General features: G+C 38.8%; 2 protein-coding genes across 7 annotated transcripts in view; both read left to right on the top strand.

Annotated features, from left to right (window-relative positions):
• Nucleotides 1-14,975, top strand: part of ptpn13 (protein tyrosine phosphatase non-receptor type 13) — a 38,842-nt gene extending 23,867 nt beyond the window's left edge. The window contains exons 16-49 of one of the 6 annotated variants that reach the window (XM_067483967.1): nt 4-186; nt 315-474; nt 1,348-1,777; nt 2,245-2,351; nt 3,016-3,069; nt 3,457-3,546; nt 3,671-3,778; nt 3,928-4,059; nt 4,200-4,672; nt 5,129-5,260; nt 6,230-6,323; nt 6,421-6,506; nt 6,594-6,762; nt 7,842-8,056; nt 8,156-8,254; nt 8,324-8,706; nt 8,792-8,951; nt 9,099-9,254; nt 9,796-9,967; nt 10,119-10,329; nt 10,445-10,515; nt 10,596-10,657; nt 10,962-11,117; nt 11,418-11,583; nt 12,058-12,126; nt 12,265-12,371; nt 12,460-12,515; nt 12,608-12,705; nt 13,004-13,152; nt 13,238-13,277; nt 13,455-13,792; nt 13,874-14,089; nt 14,202-14,264; nt 14,372-14,975. In XM_067483967.1, coding sequence (XP_067340068.1) covers nt 4-186; nt 315-474; nt 1,348-1,777; nt 2,245-2,351; nt 3,016-3,069; nt 3,457-3,546; nt 3,671-3,778; nt 3,928-4,059; nt 4,200-4,672; nt 5,129-5,260; nt 6,230-6,323; nt 6,421-6,506; nt 6,594-6,762; nt 7,842-8,056; nt 8,156-8,254; nt 8,324-8,706; nt 8,792-8,951; nt 9,099-9,254; nt 9,796-9,967; nt 10,119-10,329; nt 10,445-10,515; nt 10,596-10,657; nt 10,962-11,117; nt 11,418-11,583; nt 12,058-12,126; nt 12,265-12,371; nt 12,460-12,515; nt 12,608-12,705; nt 13,004-13,152; nt 13,238-13,277; nt 13,455-13,792; nt 13,874-14,089; nt 14,202-14,264; nt 14,372-14,449 — 5,283 coding nt within the window. In that variant the 3' untranslated portion in view covers nt 14,450-14,975. Of the gene's footprint in view, nt 1-3; nt 187-314; nt 475-1,347; nt 1,778-2,244; nt 2,352-3,015; nt 3,070-3,456; nt 3,547-3,670; nt 3,779-3,927; nt 4,060-4,199; nt 4,673-5,128; nt 5,261-6,229; nt 6,324-6,420; nt 6,507-6,593; nt 6,763-7,841; nt 8,057-8,155; nt 8,255-8,323; nt 8,707-8,791; nt 8,952-9,098; nt 9,255-9,795; nt 9,968-10,118; nt 10,330-10,444; nt 10,516-10,595; nt 10,658-10,961; nt 11,118-11,417; nt 11,584-12,057; nt 12,127-12,242; nt 12,372-12,459; nt 12,516-12,607; nt 12,706-13,003; nt 13,153-13,237; nt 13,329-13,454; nt 13,793-13,873; nt 14,090-14,201; nt 14,265-14,371 lie in introns of those variants that run through there. The other 5 variants (XM_067483966.1, XM_067483965.1, XM_067483969.1 and 2 more) reach the window with 5 other exon arrangements.
• A 1,057-nt stretch (nt 14,976-16,032) lies between these two features.
• Nucleotides 16,033-21,230, top strand: sdad1 (SDA1 domain containing 1). Its single transcript, XM_067483445.1, has 22 exons — nt 16,033-16,245; nt 16,367-16,471; nt 16,569-16,667; nt 16,771-16,881; nt 17,251-17,322; nt 17,416-17,516; nt 17,604-17,661; nt 17,758-17,836; nt 17,939-18,036; nt 18,139-18,208; nt 18,315-18,418; nt 18,792-18,849; nt 18,939-18,997; nt 19,083-19,159; nt 19,275-19,372; nt 19,499-19,575; nt 19,765-19,894; nt 20,029-20,120; nt 20,217-20,404; nt 20,517-20,601; nt 20,724-20,885; nt 20,997-21,230. The coding sequence occupies exons 1-22, from the start codon at nt 16,156-16,158 to the stop codon at nt 21,042-21,044; spliced, it is 2,061 nt and encodes a 686-aa protein (XP_067339546.1). The 5' UTR covers nt 16,033-16,155; the 3' UTR covers nt 21,045-21,230.
• Nucleotides 21,231-22,187: the final 957 nt, after the last annotated feature.

Raw genomic sequence — 22,187 nt, 5'->3', positions numbered from 1 at the left:
AAGGTAAGCCAGAAGCTGACTGAGTATGGAGTCCATTTTCATCGGGTGCTTCCTGAAAAGAGGTCCCAGACAGGTATCATGCTGGGTGTCTACTCCAAGGGGGTGCTCATCTTTGAGGTCCTTAATGGAAATCGAACCCCAGTGCTAAGGTTTCCCTGGAGGGAGACGAAGAAGATTTCCTTTACAGTAAGTTGCTTTCTCTTTATTATCAAAATATAAAACCATTCCATGATACAGTAAATGTAATGTATTCACTGTAAATGAGCCTAGGTTATCCTCCCCTTCACTTAAATGTTTAATGTATGATTCCAAAGAAAAAGAAGATTTGCCTGCAGAACACATCAGATGGGATTAAGCACATATTTCAGGCAGATAGCAAAACGTGTCAGTATCTGCTCCAGCTCTGCTCTGATCAGCACAAGTTCCACCTGCAGATGAAGGCACGCCAAAACAACCAGGAGCTCCAGGATTTAGGTAGGAGAGACCTGAGCAGCACCACCCAAAGTCAGTGTGTCAGAAAAATAAAAACACAGTGACTGAAAAGTGACACCTTACCATGTAGAAAATGAAAGCTCTATCCATGCAGTTTCCAGCTAAGTGTATCATTTCACACATTGGTTCCACATAGAAGCTAATACCCACTTATTTTTCATATCCAATTTTATTTATTTCAATTACTAAATCACTAATTTGCCTCAGTGGGATTCACAGTCTGTATGTCAGCATTGTCCTTAGACCTTCTGAATCACAGGTATTTACCGGAAAAACTGTAAAAACATTACTAGGGTTAAAAATGAAATAAACATTAGGAAGAGCAACAAAGGATTTGAAATCCTCATCTTATTGTTGCCTTTTTATATCAAACGTTTTAAACCTTTCAGACCCATCAGTGTTTAAGTCTGGTTTTTGTACTGTCAGTTGTATGTTCGGACTGTTATTTAACTGTTGGTTTATCTTTTTCATGGTGTTGATTGGTTTGATTGGTTTTAACACGGCAGATCTATTTTACTACTTCTATGTCTTAAAGCCCACAGTCCCAGCAGATTAACATGAAATCATAACTACTGTAGGCTTAAAGTAGATGACTGTTTAAAAGACTGGCCAGGCAACGCTTATTAAAATTGGATATTTCCACAAACGAACGATCTAAACACTGATTACCTTAGACTGTTGAAGACTGTTAATGACTTACTGGAGAGCTGAGCTGCTGGAATTTCTCTGCTTTGCCCAATTTCTAATTTGTTTCCTACTTTCTCTATATTAATAAACAAACGTCATTAATATTACTGCCAACACTTACCAACATGTTAGCAACTTTTGCTGTTGTATTCTCTTCCTGGTAATCAGAGAACAGCCCCTTGAGCAATTTGCCATATTCCCTTGACTCTCGGAGTGGAGACTCCATGGGGAGGGCAGTGAACCTGGCCCCCAGCCTCTCCACACGCTCCAATCCAGAATACTTGAAGAGGATCTCTTACTCAGAGGCGGCACTAAACAAGGCACCATCTGGCCCACCAGTATTGGTCCAAGATGAGTTTCACTTTCCAGGTTTCAATCCAGCAGCCTCCACAGTCCTTTCCAATCCACGGATAATGAGCCGCTCCCACCACAACCTCGCGCAGATGCCAGAGTCTCCAGAGTACAGACTGGCAGAGTCCTATCATGGCCAGTTGCAGAGTGGACTGAGTCAGCCACATACCAACCAAATCGCCTCCCACTTCCAGCAACACCAGCAGGCCAGCTCTGACACGGACTCCCTGTCACACCAACAAGACAAGTGAGTTGAAAAAAGCAAACACATGAATATAATCGAAGATAAACATAATCACAGCAGTGATGAATATTATTTCATTACTTTCTTTATAAATATATTTATGCATTTTTACTGTTTTAATGAATACTTCAGGGCAAACTAAGGTTACTAAGTGAGGAGTTCTTGCGTAGACTATAGTTCTGCCTAACACTACAGAGACACGGCATTACACAAAAAACTCTACCTCCAGCCTCTAATTAACTCTCTGGGGGGGTGCACATGCGCCTGTGTGTCTGTGTTTTGTGTTTGTGCCACACAAGTATGTGTTCTTGTTTTAATTAACATTTTTTTTATTCAGTTGCTCCATCTTGTGACCGCCCTATAGATTACATGATGAGAAGAAGGGGGGAAAAGAGCGTTTTAGTTATGCTGGTTCGGTTAAGTGAGGAAACGTTTCTTCCTAGGCTTCACTTTTACGTTCTCCTCTTCAGATCATCTGGCCCAGTGTCCCACAGCAGCCTGGCCTGGAGCCTTAACCAGTCCAAAAAAGAATCTGACTCGTCATCCATAGAGGATACTGGCCAAGCATATGTAGTAGGTAAGTGTCGTAACCTGTGTAAGATGGTACCGTTCACTGGAAAGGGACGGCATTAGAGGAGACGAGTACTCACCTATATAGATATTCAATAGAGGTTATAAAAGGTGTATGTCATTAGCACTGTGTGCTTTGACATCTGCAATAATAAATCACATGCAGCCACCTTTCTATAGGGTTCCTGAAATTTATTTATTTAAATTTACCCTATGTAAAGACTTTATGACATCTTAACTGCTTTTGATAAGAAATTAAAAAATTTTGATGAAGATGATTATCAAATGCCAGAAACAAAATGGGATCAGTGGTACTGTAATATTGGAGTTTGCCACACTGATATAGCTCAACATTAAGTAGGAAAAGTATGTAGCAAATTCAGCAGTTAACACTTCATTTGTGGCTTCATGTTATTGTTTTACTTGTGTGATAGCTGCTGAAGTAGTTAATTTACAATAAATACTCTTATTTTAGATAATTTTATGAACTGATAATGTTCCTTGATGGTCTGATTATACACAGAGTTCTGTATGTATTTTCTACTGATGAAGGTCCAGGTTTCTATAAACATGATCCCAAATTACTGCCTGTAAATAGATATGCGGTTGCTATTGTTCTGTGTAATGCACAAAGCCGAAGTCTTGCTAATCTTACTTTCGTTCTGTTCCAGGGGTCAGTATGCACAGCTCCTCTGGCCTGCCTTCAACCCCAGCCTCTGTTAATGGTAGGTTCAAAAGTGTTTCATACACACAGACCCTGGATATCCAGGATTTAAACACATTTATATAATTTAGCATTGAGTTGCTGGTCCCACTATTTAATAGTTTCATAGTTAGCACTGACCACATTACTTTCACTTTCATCCTAGCTTAGCCTGTTGTTCTAGCCTAGAGAGATAAAGTAGGAGCCCATCAGCCACATTCTGTGCCTGCCTGGGCTGCTTAATAGTTACAGAGTAGGTAAAATAATGCTCTGAGTGGCCTTCTGTACATCCTAATGTGAAATGAATTTGTTACCCAATAATGTGCATGGGGACAGAGCTAATGCCATGTTTTAGTTTCTGTGTACCCCTGCAAAAATAACAACTGTATTGTGTCTTTGTGCTGTACAGATTCTCTCAAGAAAAGGCTCAATGCCTTACCATCACCAGAAAGAGAAATCTCAACTGTAACCCTGAAGAAAGATGTGAAATATGGCCTGGGTAAGAGCAGCTCCCTAAAAAAACAACTTGACATCATGCTGTCAATGCTGCTTCATTTCAGAGTTGACAAACAGGAATTTTAGACGTGCGCGTGTGTGTGTGTGTGTGTGTGTGTGTTCTCTAGGGTTCCAAGTTGTTGGAGGAGAGAACTCCAGTCGTACAGATCTCGGTACCATCATTAGCTCCATCACTCCTGGGGGTCCTGCTGATGTCAATGGCTGTCTCAAACCTGGTAAACTCATGCTTTTTGCTATTCTTCTCCCAGATCGGTAGGTTATGGTGTATTTTGTTGTCTGAGGTGATAATGGTTCACCTCGACACAATTTTAGTTTGGTTTCTAGCCACACCTGACTGTGTGTAATAGCTGTAACATTGATGCAGGTGACCGGCTGATATCTGTCAACGATGTAAACCTGGAAGGGCTGTCTCATGCCACCACAATAGATATCCTTCAGAATGCTCCTGATGATGTTATTCTGGTGGTGTCACAGCCTAAAGAGAGGCTCTACAAGGGTAAAAGCAGGATTAAAAATGCAATTTGCCATAGTTATGTGTTGAATTCGTGTAGTAATCATATTGTATCATCATTGTGTATTAATGGCGTTTTCTCTTATATGCTTGTAGACTGATATTACTGTGCCTTGTTTTGACAGAGTTTGTTTCAGGGTACGATCCCTACCAGGCCAAGTCTTCACTGAAGTCAATTCAGTTTGGCCAGAGACCAGAAGTAAATGTTGATACCTCATCAGAAGAGCATGGAACAAGGAGCCCCAGCCCTCCTCATTACATCGCTGGGCTACCATCATCTGCCTCCTCCCCAACCCAACAATACACCAGCCTCAGCTCTCAGGACTCCAGGACTAGTGATGTTGCAAGAATCAGTAAACCTCCTGCAAATGGAGTTCAGCAGTGCCTAGAAAGAGCCACAGCAACATCCACTGCCCAGCATCGTAGACCAGAACCTAATGTGGGTGCGGATCCCTCACCACCAGCTCTTCCACCAAAAACTAGAAAGGCTAAAGTGTCGGAGTCTGCTCCCAAAGTGTCTGAGCATTCTGACTGGGGAGATTCAGACATGGACGACGAGACTTACTCCAGTAGTCAAGAGAAACTCAAGCTGAAAAAGGTGCGGCCTTTGTGTTCATGAATTCAGTGGTGTATATGGAGTCTTTGCTTTGTGCACTGTGCTACACAGTATTTGTCATAGTAGGCCTATCATTATAAACTGCCTTTTTTTTTTTTTTTTTTTTATTCTGGTGAATCAAATATAATTTCACCTGTGTTAATGGAACAGGATATGAATGTTTCTTTCTTAAACAAGCATACAGTTTTACCGGTCACTTGCTTGGCACAACTAACTAACTGCCTGCTGTATGTAACTTTTGTCTATTATTGCATTCACATTGTCAGTGCAAGGCAGTTTGTTGCCTTGCAAACTGCATGTTATTGCTTGAATGTATTATGTGTTAATTTCTTCTCAGTATTAGCTGGTTCAGCTTTCTTACGCTTGCTTGATCCCTTTTTACTCTCTGCATGTTCAAGCTTGTCATATTTCAACTTAATACCTGTTCTCTATTTGCAGGAATACATCATGGAAAATTTAAATGGTAATGCCCCAGGGGTCAATAGTCTCCATCCAGGAGAACTATTTGACGTTGAGCTGTCCAAAATAGACAGCAGCCTGGGCATAAGTGTCACGGTACTGTTCGGCAAGGTTTTCACCCTCTCTTTGTTTTGCCCCTTTTCCCCGTAATTATCCTGCCACTCATGTTTGTGTGTGCATGTTTAGAGGTTGCTTTGCTGGTTTGCTTTATTAATCCTTTGTTTTGTAGGAATCCCTTGTGGAAATATTGGAAATATGTTGTGGCATGCTCTTTGTTTTTTATTAAGGATTTTAAAAAAATTAAGTCACACAGTGTCTTTATAACATTTACAGCGTGGGTCACAAACAGTTCAAGAGGGCTGATTAGAGTGCTTTCTTATGGCTGCCTGTATGTTTGCCTATCAGCCGAATGTTATTTACTGGACTGCCACTAATATAACTTGGGATTTCCAACAGCCTATTGCTTAGCATGGGTTTATTTAGGTCTGTAACATTCAATGACAAATTACCTGACTGTGTGTCTTCAGATCCAGTTATTTCTTAAACATTTGTGTTCAGAATGTAAAGGATTGTGTGGTTTTTTCCATTAGCAGTACATAAACTTTGAAGTGAGAATGAAACTCGCCTTAACAATAAATCCAATATGTACACTGTCATAGCTAAAATTTAACACAAAATAGATATTCATTTAGATTTATTTCCCCCAGTAATGTAATAAATAACATCATAATGGAGGATTTTCTTTATTTACAACTAATTTGCAATTGAGAAATGATAAATGCTTTGTTTAACTGTTAACTGGCTATTTAGGAATATTTAAATATAGGGACATTATTGGGTTATGGCAATGCATAAAAGCAGTATGATTCACAACATTTAAAGCTGTGCTTTGCTAAAAATGAGACAAAAGGAGAGAAAAAACAACCAGTGAAACTACACTAAGTTTTTACTCCAAAACATTTAGACAAAGCCGTTATCATGAAAGAAAACCTCCACACATCCCATTATCTCTCACACAGAACCTTTTATAAGCTGTTTCCTCTTTTGCTATTTAGACTAAGGGCTATGTTCATTCCTTAGGGGGGAGTCAATACAACTATTCGACATGGAGGTATCTATGTTAAAGCCATCATACCAAAAGGAGCAGCTGAGCTTGATGGAAGGATACAGAAAGGTACATTAGAGCCACTGGTGTTATGTAAAACCATAAAAGACTAAATGTGACTAAATAAATGAGTTATGTCTAAACCGCTGTCTCTGTGTATGCTCAGGTGATCGTGTGGTGGCTGTCAATGGGAAAAGTCTGGAAGGAGCCACTCATCAACAAGCAGTGGATGCTCTCAGAGACACTGGACAGGTGAGAAATGAGCATCCAGCTGATTATTTCTCTAGCTGTCACGAGCTGGCCACTAACACTAAGAGTATCATTTGCTGCTTGCCTTAGAAAGTGCACTTGTTGCTGGAGAAGGGTCATCCACTTGCAGACGGTGTCCATGCTCCCCTCACACCTCAGCGCACTCCGCCATCTGCGGGCAGTAACCAAGACCAGACAAAGGACAAACAGAAACCATCTGAGGTCAAAGACAAACCAGAGTACAGCTTTGTCACACCAGGTGAGAAAATACTAACAATCACACACACACACACACACACTAAGGAATCATTAGGAAATCATTAAAAACAAATTTTAAAGGTTTATCATTTACCCTATGTCAGTTAGGCTAGTCAGCAAGCTGTGCCGTCTTTTCTGTTTTTTTTGTTTTGTTTTTTTTTTTTTTTTTATTTTAGCTGGGTTCAAATGTCCATTTACTCATTTATTTAGGTCATATGATTTTTAACACTGTACTAAAAAAAGGAACTCACTGATGGTAATTTCATCACCACTTATTTAGAGCAGAGTGCCTGCTCTTGATAAATGTCACCATTACGTTGCTTTTCAGGATCTTTCCCTTATTTACATTGATATGTTATACTCATTGTCAGTGGGATTTCCTTTTTTTCACAGTGAACATTTAGTAATAATTGATTTTACACGGCTGTAGAAAAATAATAATCATAATCATCATTATCATTTAAAACTTCTCCTGGAAAGAACTATATTACTGGGTACTAATGTCAGATAAAATGTAGTGATCATTTATAAATTAAGTAGCACAATGTTGTGAATTTCGTATTGATGATAGCAGGTGAGCTGAATGTACAAAATGTGAAATGTTTCCAGTAACAAAGTAATGATTTATTCATTAAGGGCTAAATAGAGATTTTATTGGAAATCAACAGTAAACACAACTAATCTACAACTTTGTTTCCTGACTTGAAATTATTAGGACATAACATCCCTGTATGATGAAGCATTAACAGAAATCTTTTTTTTTTCTAAAACATCATAATCGTGATTGGAAACACAAGACAGTGATAATATCAGTAATAATAGTTTAACCATCCCTGATCCTCTATGAACAGTTATATATGCACATATGAGATTATATTCGATCTAATGTTTAAACTGGCACTGATCAGCACCTGATGAAGCATCTTCTGGTCTGCAAATATATTTCACATAAGTTTGTATTTCACCTTACTTTACTATATCCTTTCTACTGTGTGATATACTGTTGCCAGTATAATGGGTAACATTAACACTTCACTTAGCGGCAACTGTAATTTCCACTGCATGTGTTCGTGTCCATAGATAATGTATTTGAGGTGTGTCTGCTGAAGAACTCGTCAGGACTGGGTTTCAGTTTTAGTCGAGAAGAGAACATCTCTAATGAGCCCTCTGGCTCCAGCATGGTGCGTGTTAAAAAGCTGTTTCCTGGCCAACCAGCTGCAGAAAGCGGTCACATCAACGTGGGTGATGTCATCTTGCGGGTCAATCAAACACCCCTCAAAGGTCTTTCACAACATGTATGTAAGCTATCTCAATGCTACGCCATGACTAGATATCAGTGAAAGTCCCCTTGTTTTGATACCATTATTTATTTGTAATGGTTTGTGCACTTATAGGAGGTGATATCAGCCTTACGAGGAACCGGACAGGAGGTTATTTTGGTCCTCTGTAGACCTGAACACGGTGTTCTTCCTGAGATGGACACTTCAATTTTGGTAAGTCACTTTTGCAATTTACTATCTCTTATTGAAAACTAAGTTTAAATAAAATGTATGTTTTCCAAGACACCCATGCCCTCACCTCGAAAGGAGCCCGTGACCCAGGCGGAGCCCAGCCTGAGCACTGAAAGGGCGACGTCCCCTCAAGGTACACAAAGCAAGAGTAATCAGGGCCCTGTGGAAGAGGCCCTGGAGAGGCTGTTGCTTAAAACTCCTGCTCGACACAACAGCTACAGTGACAGCACTGATGGCGATGAGGAGGTTGAAGAAGCCTTTAGCCCAAGTTCTCTAGAGCACAGCAGGCAAAGCTGGGAGCTCAGTGTCTACCAGACTCCCTCTAGCAATTTGGGACTGGTTCGCTACAACAGCACGGACAAACTAGATGACACCACCCACTCAGCCTTCTACTCCCCAGACCTTTCAATGACAAAATCAGAACTCAGAAAGAGGTGCCTAATTTAATATTAATATTATAGTTTCATCAGACTTTATATTTTCTAAACTCTTGTATAATCTTTTCTTTGTTTTTGACAGGCGTCCTTCATCTCCCATGACAGCGGATCTGGAGTCACCTCCCATAGCTCTGGCATCTTCTCCATCTGCACCAAGCCCTGATCCACTGCCTCCTCCACTCCCTCTGCCCTTAAACCTTTCTATGTCTGGCAACGAACAGGACTTGGAGGAATTCGTCCCAGTAAGGACTGACAAAGAAAAACTCTACTAGTAAAGAAATCAGTGGTCCAGAAGTTTCCAAGAAAGGGTTACACAAAATCTAATTTAATAATGTGAAAATCTCAGACCAGTTTTTACTCCTGTAAATGAGGTTCTTCTCTGTTGTTAGGAAATAGAGCTACAAGTGTCTCTGATGAAGTCAGAGAAAGGGAGTCTGGGCTTCACCCTCACCAAAGGAAATGATCATGGTTGTTACATCCATGACATCGTCCAGAATCCAGCCAAAGTGGATGGAAGACTTAGGCCTGGGGACAGAATGATTACGGTACAAATTTAACCATAATCCCTTATTCTGGGTTCAGACAAGATGTTGCTTGCAGAGGCTGAGAACTGAAAAAGATGAAATTGTTTATTTAATGCCATCTGTTATCTTATTCTCAAGTTTTTAAAAATGTTATATTGTTAAAATGTTATAAGGCATTAGCTTTGTTCAAATGAATTACTCACTCATTTAGATTTTAATTAATGATCTTGTCATCAACAAGATCTCCTTATCCTAATTAAGATTACATAAAATCTCTTGATAACATGATCAAATAAAAGAGTTGCATCCATGGAAGATCCTAACTTCCATAGATGCTGGTGGAGTAATTCTACCCAAAACATGTTAACAAGTAAAGTTTATTTGATAGTAGTTTAATGTTCAATTTACTTTGGAAAGAGCCAGTAAAGGTTTGTCCTTCTGCTTCCAGTCTTTTTATTAAGCTAAAGTATAGTGAATAGCTAAGCTATGCATTGTTAAGATAGCATATTTTCTATAACTATTAATTAAAATTCATAAGTACTGAATCCCTTTCTGTTCTCAGGTAAACAACACAGATGTAAGCAATATGGGCCACACTGAGGTGGTCAGCCTTGTGCGTGCTGCCCCTCGAGTGGTTGACTTGGTGGTAGGAAGGGTCCTGGAGGCTCCCAAGCCCCCTGTTGAAGCCCACTTGCTGCCTGACATTTGTTTCAAGGACAACCAAAAACCACTAGGTAACAAACTGCCCTCCCACAACATCAGACCCCCCTGTTGTGTTTGAAATGAAGGCACTATATGTCTGTTGTTTGTTGGCCTTCTCAGATGTTGCATTACAAATTAGCACTTACAGTTGAATCTAAACTGTTGTACTCCTCAAATCTCCAGGTTTGGTACTAGGTGGTGGTAGCAACAGTGTATATAGGGTCTTGTTTGTGAAAGACATCCTACCGGGTTCATTGGCTTTTGAGGAGGGAAGTTTGAGACCACTTGATCTAATCCACTACATCAATGGTGCTCCAACCCAGGACCTGACGCTCCATGAGAACATGAGACTGTTGGAGCTGTCCCTGGACAACCTCACACTCAAGGCCACAAGGTAGTTTTCACTGACAAAGAATGACTTATAGTCTAGATAGATTTTTTTTTTTTTTTTCATAATCACTATTTGTGTTTTTTCTCAATGGCATCTTTTCTATTGTCTTGTGTGAAAGGGATGGAAAACCTGTTTCTCCTGGGCAGAAAAGTGTATCTTTTCTCAGCAACAACATCAGCAGCATCAATGGTATGCTTTAGATCCCACCTGGTACATCCTGATCATATCTTGTATTTTGCATATGATTCTAACTTTGCTTTTTGTTTAAGGGTTTCTTAAAGGTGAAGATCCAAGAGATGCTGAACGTCTTACAGCACTTTGTCCTTTAGAGGTAAGTCTGAAGGAATTTATTTTTTTTATTTTATATTCTTGCTGTTTCCTTCTGCTCTGTGTTCTGTTGAACACTGTTTGCACTAAAACATGTTCTGATGTTGCCTTTATTACAAGTTTGGTATGTAACACCAATTAGATGTCCAGGGATTAGCAATTGGAATGAAAATGTCAAATGTAGGTCATCAGTAGATAGATATTTCTTACGCAATAATATTGTGCTAAAGTGTCTGTTGGCTGGCATGTACTGCTTTGGGTTATTTGAATTAGAAAGGTTATTGCATGTTTGCTTGGTGAATATGCAGGAGGAGATCATAAAGTTGGATCTAGAAAAGCCACAGTCTGGAGGTCTTGGTTTCTCTGTGATTGGAGGAGAGAGGGGGATCTTTGTCAAGTCCATCACACCGGGTGGAATTGCAGAATCTTCAGGCAGGCTGCAAGTGGGAGACAGACTTCTAAAAGTGAGGGTTTTTTAACTTTGCTACTCTGAATCGGAGCTCATACTTGCCTACAGTTAGATTTACTGTTAACATTTCTACTTTTTTTTTATCACTGCACGTTGTATTTATTAGTAAATTAGCAAATGGTACAAATGTTTAATAACTCATATTTGTAATACATGCATATACTTGGGTTTTGTGTCCTACATGTATTGAATACTTAAATAATTTCTATTCGATTCAATTTGTCTGGCTGCTTTGAAAAAACAAACAGACGTCTCCTAAAGGTTAGAATTGTGTTTATCTGTCTTGCTTTTGCAGGTGAATGAAGAACTCATGACAGGTGTGTCTCACACCAAAGCTGTCACCACCATTCGTAAAGCTAAAGGCCTGGTGCATCTCGTGGTGTCCAGACCACCAGACCAGAACCCAGACACATACCTGGGCTGTCTGCCCATCAACTCTGACAAGTGTAATGGAAACACAGGTACCAGGGGACCAAAAACATGGGATTTATATTTATTTATAAAGAGATTTGATCTGGTTATCTACTATAATATCTGCTATATATTATACTATTATTATCTACATTATGTATTTCAACAGTTTTAATGAAGCCTCTAGTGAGATTAATACTATAAATTATTATTAGGTCATTAACCAAGAAAGAATCCAATTATCTCTTCACATTTTATTGTGTTTTTAATCGGTATGTTGTGAATACAGTACAATTCTTTCACCACACATTGGTCTGTATAATTGCTCCTCCACCTGAGTTTATCCTTCCCTTCTGAATTTTGATGAACATAGTCAGATAATTGATATTATATCAATCTTTTTTTATTACCTGTGCAAATAAATAAATACAGTACCTGAATATGAACTTGTGACTTGTATTTGTATTAGTTTTCTAGTAATCTTTTCTCTGTTCACAACCTCCTCTCCCCTGTTTTGTTTTCAGATCTGAGTGAGGATAGTGGAGTGAGGACCAAGATGAAATCTGGCTACTTGCCTCCTATACCACCAATAGGTAGGACATAGAGTATAGGCCAGAAAGTCTTCCTAATCCTAACAACAATGTTTAGTGCTTCATAATTTTAATAAAAATTGTGAATCAAATAATCAAACTCTGACTTTACAAATTAGATTAAATGCCCATGTTTCACAGACTACAAAGATAGTCCACCACAGCGAAAAAGGGAGCTGGAGCATAGCGCAGAATTATCTGAGGACACAGACTGCGATGGTTCTTCTTTACCTGAAGACTCCCCTGAGGTAGAAACCAAATCTACCAGACTTTACATAACTACATGTGTCTTTGTATCTCATTTTTATTGTTTTTATGACTTCTTTTTCTAACTAGAGTTCTCGGAAAGTGGAATGGCAAGAGGACAGTGTTGATGAACCAAGGAATGAAAAGTAAGACTTGGCTTTTTTGATATGCAGTTATTATATTTCTAATTAAACAATGCATTCACATCTCTTCACTCCTTATGTTTTCAAATCAACAGCTATCTCCAAATGACTTCAGGACAGCCAGAGGAAGATGAAATAACATGGGGAAGTGATGAGCTGCCTATTGAAAATATGAACTCTAAATCAAGAGATGGTAAGTGTGACTACCTGCAAACTTTCAAAAATGTTAATTCTTTAAGGGTAATATTAAAAAAAAAATAACATAAAAAGGAATTTTCATGAAAAGGTTATTCAGTGGTCAATGTACAGACCACTTGGTCTTTTCTGTTTTTAGTGTCTGTATGTATTAGTTCAAGTGTAGTTAATATATGTGGAATGTTTTAAATGTCTTGTTTCTTTTAATATATAAACCAAAAGATGGACCAATGATTTTATTAACTTGAATTGTGGCTGTAATCTTGTTGCTGTGTTTCTTCATGCGTTTCCACTAGATGGGCCTATGATCACTGAGGACGAGCTAACCTCTTTGCCCCTTGTCAAAGTGGTCCCAGATGGCCAGTACACGGGACCAAAGCTCAACAAAGTGGTCAGGATGATGAGGGGGCTTCTGGAACAGAAAGTCCCACTGCAGGAGTTTGAAGTAAGAGTCTACTTTGAATTACTGTTCTTAATGAATTCATTGTAACTCACTGATTTAAATCACCATCTGTTTTCTTCCTTGACAGAATCTTCAAAATCTTCAGCCACTGGATGACTGTTTAATAGGTCAGACAAAGGAGAACAAGAAGAAGAATCGCTACAAGAATATTGTTCCCTGTAATAAAAGTTACAGTTGTGCCGGTCCACATTTCACATCTCATAGGACATTCAATAAATTTAAGTTGTATATAAAGTTGTATAAATGATTAGAAATATGATTTTGTATGCACATGTCTTTTCCAGTTGACACAACTCGAGTTCTACTGGGCAAAGACGGGGGCTACATTAATGCCAACTTCATCAATATGCCAGTAAAGGATGAGGACTTCATGTACATTGCCTGTCAGGGACCCCTACCCACCACACTGGGTGACTTTTGGCAAATGGTCTGGGAACAGAAGTCCAATGTAATCGCAATGATGACCCAGGAAATTGAGGGTGGCAAAGTGAAATGTCAGCGATACTGGCCAGACACGCCGAGGACAGCGGAGATGGTGGATGACAGGTTGCAGATCACGCTTGTCAGAGACCAATATTTGGACAACTTTGTCATCAGACTCATCGAGGTCAAAGACATCAAGGTACATTTTTGCATTGATTTCTTATTTTCTTTTAGTAATTTAAACATTTCCACAGCTTTAATGTCAACATTCTCTCCTCAGACTAATGAAACCCAGTATGTAACACATCTCAACTATACGGGATGGCCCGACCATGGAACACCGTCACAACCTGAACAGCTGCTCACCTTTATATCCTACATGAGGCACGTTCATCGTTCAGGGCCTATAATCACGCACTGCAGTGCAGGGATTGGTCGATCAGGAACTCTCATCTGTATAGATGTAGTTCTAGGTCTCATCAGTAAAGATGCTGATGTAAGTAGGACTCTTTTATTCTTGTTTATGTTAGACATTGCTTAAAAATAAGCTTCTGTTTCTTTCTTTTTTTGTTTGTTAAGGATGTCAATCTAAATAACATCTTTTGCAGTTTGATATTTCAGATGTTGTAAGAAATATGAGACTTCAGAGACAGGGAATGGTTCAGACAGAGGTGATTTTATGTTTGCCTTCATTATATCTATATGAGTATCTTAACTCTGATCTGTTGACTACTTTATTTTAGCTCACATTTTCTCATACATTTTTCTTTTATCACAGGACCAGTATATTTTCTGCTATCAAGTCATCCTCTATGTCCTCAGATGCCTTCAGGCAGAAGAAAACATCTCAGGATAGCGGAAGCCAACATATCTCCAATATGTAGAGGCTGCATGACTGTTTCATAAAAGAAAAAACAAAGGGGTTGGGGGGGTTGACACAGGCAGAAATTGCCAAATTACACTATTGTGTTTTTTAAATGCCTTAAAATATACAGTTTCTTGAGAGCAATTCTTAAAAGAAGTCTATATTTTTATGTTTTCTTTCTGAGTTCTCTCTCTTTGGCTGCTACTCCCTTTTTAGTGCATTTATGAGAACTGCTGATTGTACTTCTTATTGTCATATACAGGAGAACACTACTTTTTTCAGATTCTTGGATATTATAATTCTAAAAGCAATCAATGATGTCATATTTTATGTGGAACAAAATGGTACTTGTGTATTTTGAATCTTATTTTAATGCTGGAACATGCCTTGACAGAATACTGTGTCAGTATTTGCTCTGTAAATCTATTATACAGTAATTGCTCACTGCCTGAGATAAATGATGAAATTAAAAGTGTACATATTCATCTCCTGAAAATTAAACTGGATACATTTTAAATGTTATGTGTAGGAAAGTTTCATTTGTGGTTTTATTTGTTGCCATTTAACTTAACAAAGCCTTATTGTTAGTACTTGTGCTGTTAAAAAAGGTTGCCATCACATAACAAACACAATTTTATAAAAAACTTTTCCAAGTTTAATAAACAAAACCACAAAAAATATGGAAGCTTTATAATTTGATACTGTAAAGGAAACGGTGCTCAGTGAAAAGCAGGATTTTGCTTTTTAACTTGGAAAATAAAGCATTGTAGTGCAACAATAATTTCCTCGTGTTGACTGCCAAGGTTTTTTGGGATAGTGCTAATATTTGGAGCTATAGTAAATGGTGCTGCATTATAAGGAAAGTGTTATTTTGTCAGCCACATCTTAAATCTTGTATTAAACTTCTGATTTCAGAATTGACCAAAAAGAACAGTTCTAGTATTCTTCAAATGATGACAATGAAACCTGCCTTTTTGCATTTGCATTAGAATGTATTTTACAGCTTCTGGTGTTAATGGGCATTTTCCCCAGTGTGGCATACATCAGAATTATTTTCCCAAAGTATTGCCCATTGAAAGAGCAGAACGATGTAATCTGCTCCAATCGTTCAAGCAGCGGACATTGGCTGTCTGTCTTACAGGAGCTTTACCACTAGGTGGCGTCTAATTAATTAATTATATAACTCAAAGTCTGGAAACGTCCAAAAAGCTTCCGTGATTTTTGGGGGGGAATTTCCTAGATGCGCAGTTGCCCAGATAAACAATAGAAAAAGCCTCACATCAGTCAGTTTACAGGCCTGTTTCACAAGAGACACTCCAGAAGGATCACAACCATCTATAGATTACACCAGAAGGGAGATACTGTTGTCAACCGTTATTTAGGATTTATTACCGTTAATATTTTCTTTAGTTTATAGTTTCTTTGGTGCAATGCGGCGTAGAGCAGCTAGTTAATGTAGATGAATATGAACAGTCAAGCCTACAGCAAAAAAATAAAAAATAAAAATTGTTTTTTTCAGCAAAGAAAAACATACCCAGATCAATCGAACGGAAATGACGATGGCAAATGCCCGGATGTGGCGTTATGGTTTCACGCTGCCACTTGAATGGCAGCCTACACATCTGGCCACGCTTGAGATCTAAAAAGTGCTATTTATAAATTTTGTACACAGCATATTCAAACATTCTTCTGCGATTATGGCCGGGCGACAAAACAACAAATTGCCAAACAATTTGCCGCAACTGCAGAATCTTATTAAACGAGATCCACAGTCGTACGTAGAAGAGGTAAGCGTTGTTAGCAAGAGTTTGCTAATGTTATTAGCTTACAGAGTAGCTATTTATAAATGTAAGCATGTAAAAATTGTCAGTGTACTACAGTAATAAGTTACCAATCATTTTTGTTCAGTTTCTACAGCAGTACCGACACTACCAGTCCAATGTACAGATCTTCAAACTGCAGCCTGACAAACCTAACAAGGAGCTGGCAGACCTTGTTATGTTTCTTGCTCAGGTGACTAACTAATCACAGAGGCGGCCCCTCTCTCATCTGAGCAAATTAGTGTTTTTCTCTTAAATAGGTTATAAATAAAGCTAATTTTGTCCCTCAGGTTGGCCACTGCTACCTGCAACACCTTTCTGCCTTTCCACAAGAGCTGTCAGAGTTATTACTAAGTCATCACACACTCATAGAACCAGACCTAAGAATGGTAAGAATTGGTATTATCTGACAATACTGGAACTTGTTGGTTTATCACTTAAAATAATTTGCACCCAAATGTTTCTTTTGTCTGATTTTCTTGTGCTTGTCAGACCTTCTGCAAAGCGCTGATTCTTCTGAGGAATAAAGATCTGATCGACCCCACTGGCCTCCTGGAGCTGTTCTTTGAGTTGCTGCGATGTCATGACAAACTGCTTAGGAAGGTTAGAGCACTCAATCCTGGCAGAGGAACAAAAACATGTAATTTCCTTTGCCCCAGCCCCTATCAAGTCATGGGACAGCATACCTTTTTGCTATAAAATTATAAGTACACATAGAATTAGCAACATAGATTTTGCAGTGTGAAAGTTAGTTTAATTACACTTACAAATATGAAATATGACTTTCAAATATCTTAAATATGAAAAGATAGATGAACCTAGGGGTATAGGGAACTTAGGGCTTAACTATACCATTTCAATTCAACTTATTAACGTTGTGACCATTTCCACCTGCCTTATGCAGCATTTACTTCTGCACCTGCTTTTATGTTTACATATTCATAATCCAATATAAATGTGCTCTCTACACAGACGCTGTACACACACATTGTCACAGATATCAAAAATGTCAATGCCAAGCACAAAAACAACAAGGTCAACACGGTACGTACAGCTACTCAAAAGTCAACTGTAGTTCACAATTCCCTGTCTGAACATAACAGCTCAAAATTATTTTGGAATCTTTGTTACTTTCAGACGTTGCAAAACTTCATGTACACCATGCTGAGAGACAGTAATCCCATTGCAGCAAAGATCTCTTTAGATGTGATGGTGGAGCTATACAAAAGGAACATATGGTGTGTGTCAAATTCTATTCATAAGGCATCATTGAGCTTCTTTTAGATGAAAATGTTCTGACTGAATTTTTTTTGTGTTTATCGCAGGAATGATGCTAAAACAGTTAATGTCATTACAACAACGTGTTTCTCTAAGGTGACAAAGGTAGGGTTTTTTTCCAGTGTGCAAGCAATAGTTTGTTGATGGTATTAAATAAGTAGGAAAGCTGTACATTCCTACTTGTAATCTTCCCAACTTTAGATCCTTGTAGCAGGTCTTAAGTTCTTCCTGGGCAAAGATGAAGATGAGAAAAATGAGAGTGATTCTGAATCAGAGGCAAGTACCCAAAAGAATGATGTGAAAAAAAGAATAGGTGTCAAGAGGACAGTGGTTTTAAAATGATGTTGTACATTGTTAATAATCAGTCTTGTCTTCTAGGCAGAGGGACCATCAGCTCGAGACCTGATGGTGAGATACTCCACCGGCAAGAAAACCTCGAAGAATAAGAAGAAGTTGGAAAAGGCAATGAAAGTCCTCAAGGTAACACTGTTGTAACTACTATGAAAATACGATGCAACTTTTGACATTGATTTTAACCTCAGAGGAATTGAGTTCATTGTTTTCATTCTACCGTCTGAGCAGAAACACAAGAAAAAGAAAAAAGCAGAAGTGTTTAATTTTTCTGCCATTCATCTAATTCATGATCCTCAAGGTTGGTGCATTTGTCTCCTCCACTGCATAAAAACAAATACATCAAAAAGAAGTTCAGTTATGGAATATCGATCTCTCTTCTTTATTATTTTTTCTTTTTTTTTCAGATTTCTCAGAGAAACTCTTAAAACAGTTAGAGGACTCTAAAGAGCGCTTCGAGGTGAAGATTATGATGATGGAGCTCATATCTAGACTGGTGGGAATTCACGAAGTAAGTGGGTAATCAGGAAGTTTGGATTCACCTTTTGGTCACTCTTAAAAAAAAAAAAAAAAAAAAAAAGGTTTGCCAGTGATGTTGTGGAATATGTGGAATTGACTACTCACCATAGCTATAATTGCATGCATACTAGATATTAAAGAAAGAAAGAAACATAGTAATGTGTAATGTTCAGAATGAGCTCTTCCAGCATGAGTGTATACTCATGTTAGAGTTTGTGAGAAACATTTAAAAAAAAAAAAATTCTTAGTTGACCTTGATATAGGGATCCTATGGACTACGTTATTTATTTGCCAGAAGCATAAATGAGGAGTGAATGTCATATTTAATAACAAGTGCAATGCTCAGTGTTATTTTCCTTCTGCAGCTCTTCCTCTTCAATTTTTATCCATTCGTCCAGAGGTTTCTACAACCCCATCAAAGAGGTAAAAAGAACTCGAACTTTAGGTTAGGTAAGGTAAAGGTCTTTGTCCTCCACCGATTGCACATTTTTTACCATCTGCTGTTTTTGTAGAGGTGACAAAGATTCTCCTTTGTGCTGCCCAAGCTTCCCACCAACTGGTCCCGCCTGAGGTACGTTAAAATCAATAGATTAACACAGGTCAACATTAGAATGTCATTTAAATGCTGTTAATGCTGTATGTTCCTTGTCGTGCAGATCATTGAACCTGTGATCATGACCATCGCCAACAATTTTGTGACAGACAGAAACTCTGGGGAGGTCATGACTGTGGGGTAAGTAGCTGCCATGTGTATGTTTTGCTTATTTAAGTTTGTTTATATCTGCATTAATATGTGTGTTAACGTTTAAAACATGAATGAAAGCTTTTTTTTTTTACTTGTACTTCAGTATTAATGCTATCAAAGAGGTGACAGCCCGCTGTCCACTCGCCATCACTGAGGATCTGCTGCAGGACCTGGCACAGTACAAGACCCACAAAGACAAGAGTCAGTGAATTTCATACTGTTTTTCTTGCTGCTGTGCTTTCATCATAATTCTAAATGCAAGTTGTGGTAACGTGTTCATCCACGTTCACTCATAAAACAATGTCTCTGTATCTGTATTTATCTCAGATGTGATGATGTCTGCCAGAGGACTCATCCAGCTGTTCAGAAATCTTAATCCACAGATGTTGCACAAGAAGGACAGGGTGAGCTAAGTTGCAAATATAATGTTAATATTATATAGAATATAATGAGTTGTCTTAATGAGTTTATGCAGTGGCAGGAAATAACCATGTCAGATTCCCTTTGTTCTCTTACCTACAGAAGAGGAGAGTATTGGGATTGCTGACACAGCTGCATCTCCGTTATTGAAAATAATGCTTTTTCTTGTCCAGGGGAGACCCACAGAGGCATCCTCAGAGGCCAAGATCAAAGACTATGGACAGTTGGAGGCTAAAGACTATATTCCTGGAGCTGAAGTCCTGGAGATGGAGGAGGAAAACAAAGAGGGAGAGGAGGATGAAGGTACGCTGATATTGTATTATATTGTATGTTATTGTTTACATTGGCTGATGAGATTCTATACTGCAATATGTGTGATTATGAAGTAATATACAGTGGCCAGTATTAGGCTAATATGTATTTCATATATTGTACAGATGGCTGGGAGATTGCCAGTATGAGTGATGAAGATGAAGATGGAGAGTGGGTGGATGTTCACCACTCATCTGATGAAGACACGGGAGAAATGGTGAGGCTGGAATGCCGGCTCGATAAAACGGCTAAAGGATAAGATTCTACTGTAATTTTGATTAAAGTGTCATTTTTCATTGTCTGCTTGTATAAGGCGGAAAAGATTCAGAGCATGCCAGCTGAGGAAAGAAAAGCCAAGGCAGCAGCAGTCAGCATGAGCAGGCTTCTCACCCAAGATGAGTTCAAGAAGATCCGTCTGGTCCAAATGGCCAAGGAGGTCAACGCTGCACCAGGCAAGGGCCAGAAGAGGAAAAATGTGGACAGTGATGATGAAGGCGACAGGTGAGAAAGTTGTTTGCAAAGATGAAGGTAGTCTTCAGAATATTTTGTACAGTGTTTTTAAAGAGGGATTATCATACTTAACATTTGTACCCCTCCCCCCCCAATCTTTTAGAGGCGAGCTGCTGACCCTGAGAAATATCGAAAAGCTGCATAAGAAACCAAAAGCAGACAAGGAAACACGCTTAGCAACAGCAATGGTAAATCTTCAGTAAAATCAGGAAATCCTAAGTGAGCTGAAACAAAAGTGACCGTGGAAAGTCATTAATGAGCAGTTTGCATACCATGACATCAACTAATGATGCGTTTGATTTTTTTCCAGGCGGGTCGGACCGATCGGAAAGAGTTTGTCAAGAGGAGGACCAAGCTGAACCCACATGCCAGCACCAGCAACAAGGAGAAGAGGAGAAACAAGAACTTCATGATGATGAGACAGAGCCACAATGTCAGAACCAAAGGGAAACGCTCCTTCAGAGAGAAACAGGTCAGTCACACTTCTCACACACGGAGGCCAGAATGAGCTACCATGTTAAACTGTAGCTGAATTGAGGTCAGTGTATAAATGTATGTATAATATTTTGTCCTTCCTATCCAGCTTGCTCTTCGGGACGCACTCCTGAAAAAAAGGAAGCAGCATAAGTAGAACATATGGGGACATTCCTGGTCATCGACAGACAATAACAAACTTCATCATTGACTGTCAAGTAATGTGTTACATTCTCCTGTAAATTGGCCTGTAAAACTTTATCAGCTTCTTATTGTAATATTTTCAGTGGATGAACTGCATACATTTACACTTTTCTGAAATAAAAATTATTTGCTAATTGTGTGAAGATGGCTTTTATGATTGGAACATGGTTAATTCCTGGCTCCTCCTGTGACATCGAAGTTTCTTTGAGAAGGAAACTGTACAGGGGATTAGTTGCTCGCAATGAGTACAGGCCAGCTGTGTAGCAGTTCCTGCATCGGTATGTGTTTGTTTGTGTGTGTGTGTTAGTGCAAATGGGTGAATGAGAAGCAGTGTAAAGCTGTTTGTCAACCAGAAAGCTAGAAAAGTTCTATATAAGTGCCCTTTGGGTGCCTGTCCATCTCAGGGCCACAGAGAGACATACACAGACAGACAACCATCCGCACTCATATTCACACCTAGGGACATGTTTAGATTCACCAATTACCTAACGTATGTTTTTGGACTGTGGGAGAAACCTGGAGTACCCGGAGGAGAACATGCAAACTCCACACAGAGAGGGCACGGCCGGCTTGGATGCAAACCCGCAACCTTCTAGCTGTTTTACACCAGAAATTCAATTTTTAAATCTGCTCTTTGTTCGGATCTAATGCAATTAAAGGACATTCAATATATACAAGTAGTACACTCTTTTCGTTTATGATGCTGTCGAGACTGTTTTTATCAGCTGAATATAAAAGGAATCCAGTTCAATTCTGTGTAGTGTTTGCAAATACAGCAGTACTTTGCAGATACAGTGATAATATATGGTAAATTAAATTCAGTCAGCATGCAGAGGTGTTAATGTATCATTTTAGATGATATTTTACAGGCCAATAAAGTTGCTTAGCAATAGTTGCTATGGTCTGAAATTTCCTTACTTGGCACATTACTTTTTAGTTTATTGCTTTATTTTGAACACATCAGTCTTATACTCTAACCTTTGCTCTGTGAGTCTAAAAGCAAATAAAGGCCATTAACAAAATTTGTAGTGCATTCATAATTTTTTAGTTTTAGAATTTCTAGCTCCATAGAGTTTGTGATGTTTCAGAAGTGTAT

The sequence above is a fragment of the Channa argus genome, chromosome 18, assembly GCF_033026475.1.
Source record: "Channa argus isolate prfri chromosome 18, Channa argus male v1.0, whole genome shotgun sequence".
NCBI lineage: Eukaryota > Metazoa > Chordata > Actinopteri > Anabantiformes > Channidae > Channa > Channa argus.
Note: the sequence above shows the minus strand (reverse complement) of the source record. Positions and strands in the feature narration are given on the sequence as shown.

Excerpts from the sequence above, each read along its gene's own strand:
- sdad1 (XM_067483445.1), top strand. The coding sequence starts at position 16,156 with ATGGCCGGGCGACAAAACAACAAATTGCCAAACAATTTGCCGCAACTG. Across the intron at positions 16,472-16,568 it reads TTGTTATGTTTCTTGCTCAG|GTTGGCCACTGCTACCTGCA; the intron begins GTGACTAACTAA and ends TTTGTCCCTCAG. Across the intron at positions 19,373-19,498 it reads CAAGACCCACAAAGACAAGA|ATGTGATGATGTCTGCCAGA; the intron begins GTCAGTGAATTT and ends TATTTATCTCAG.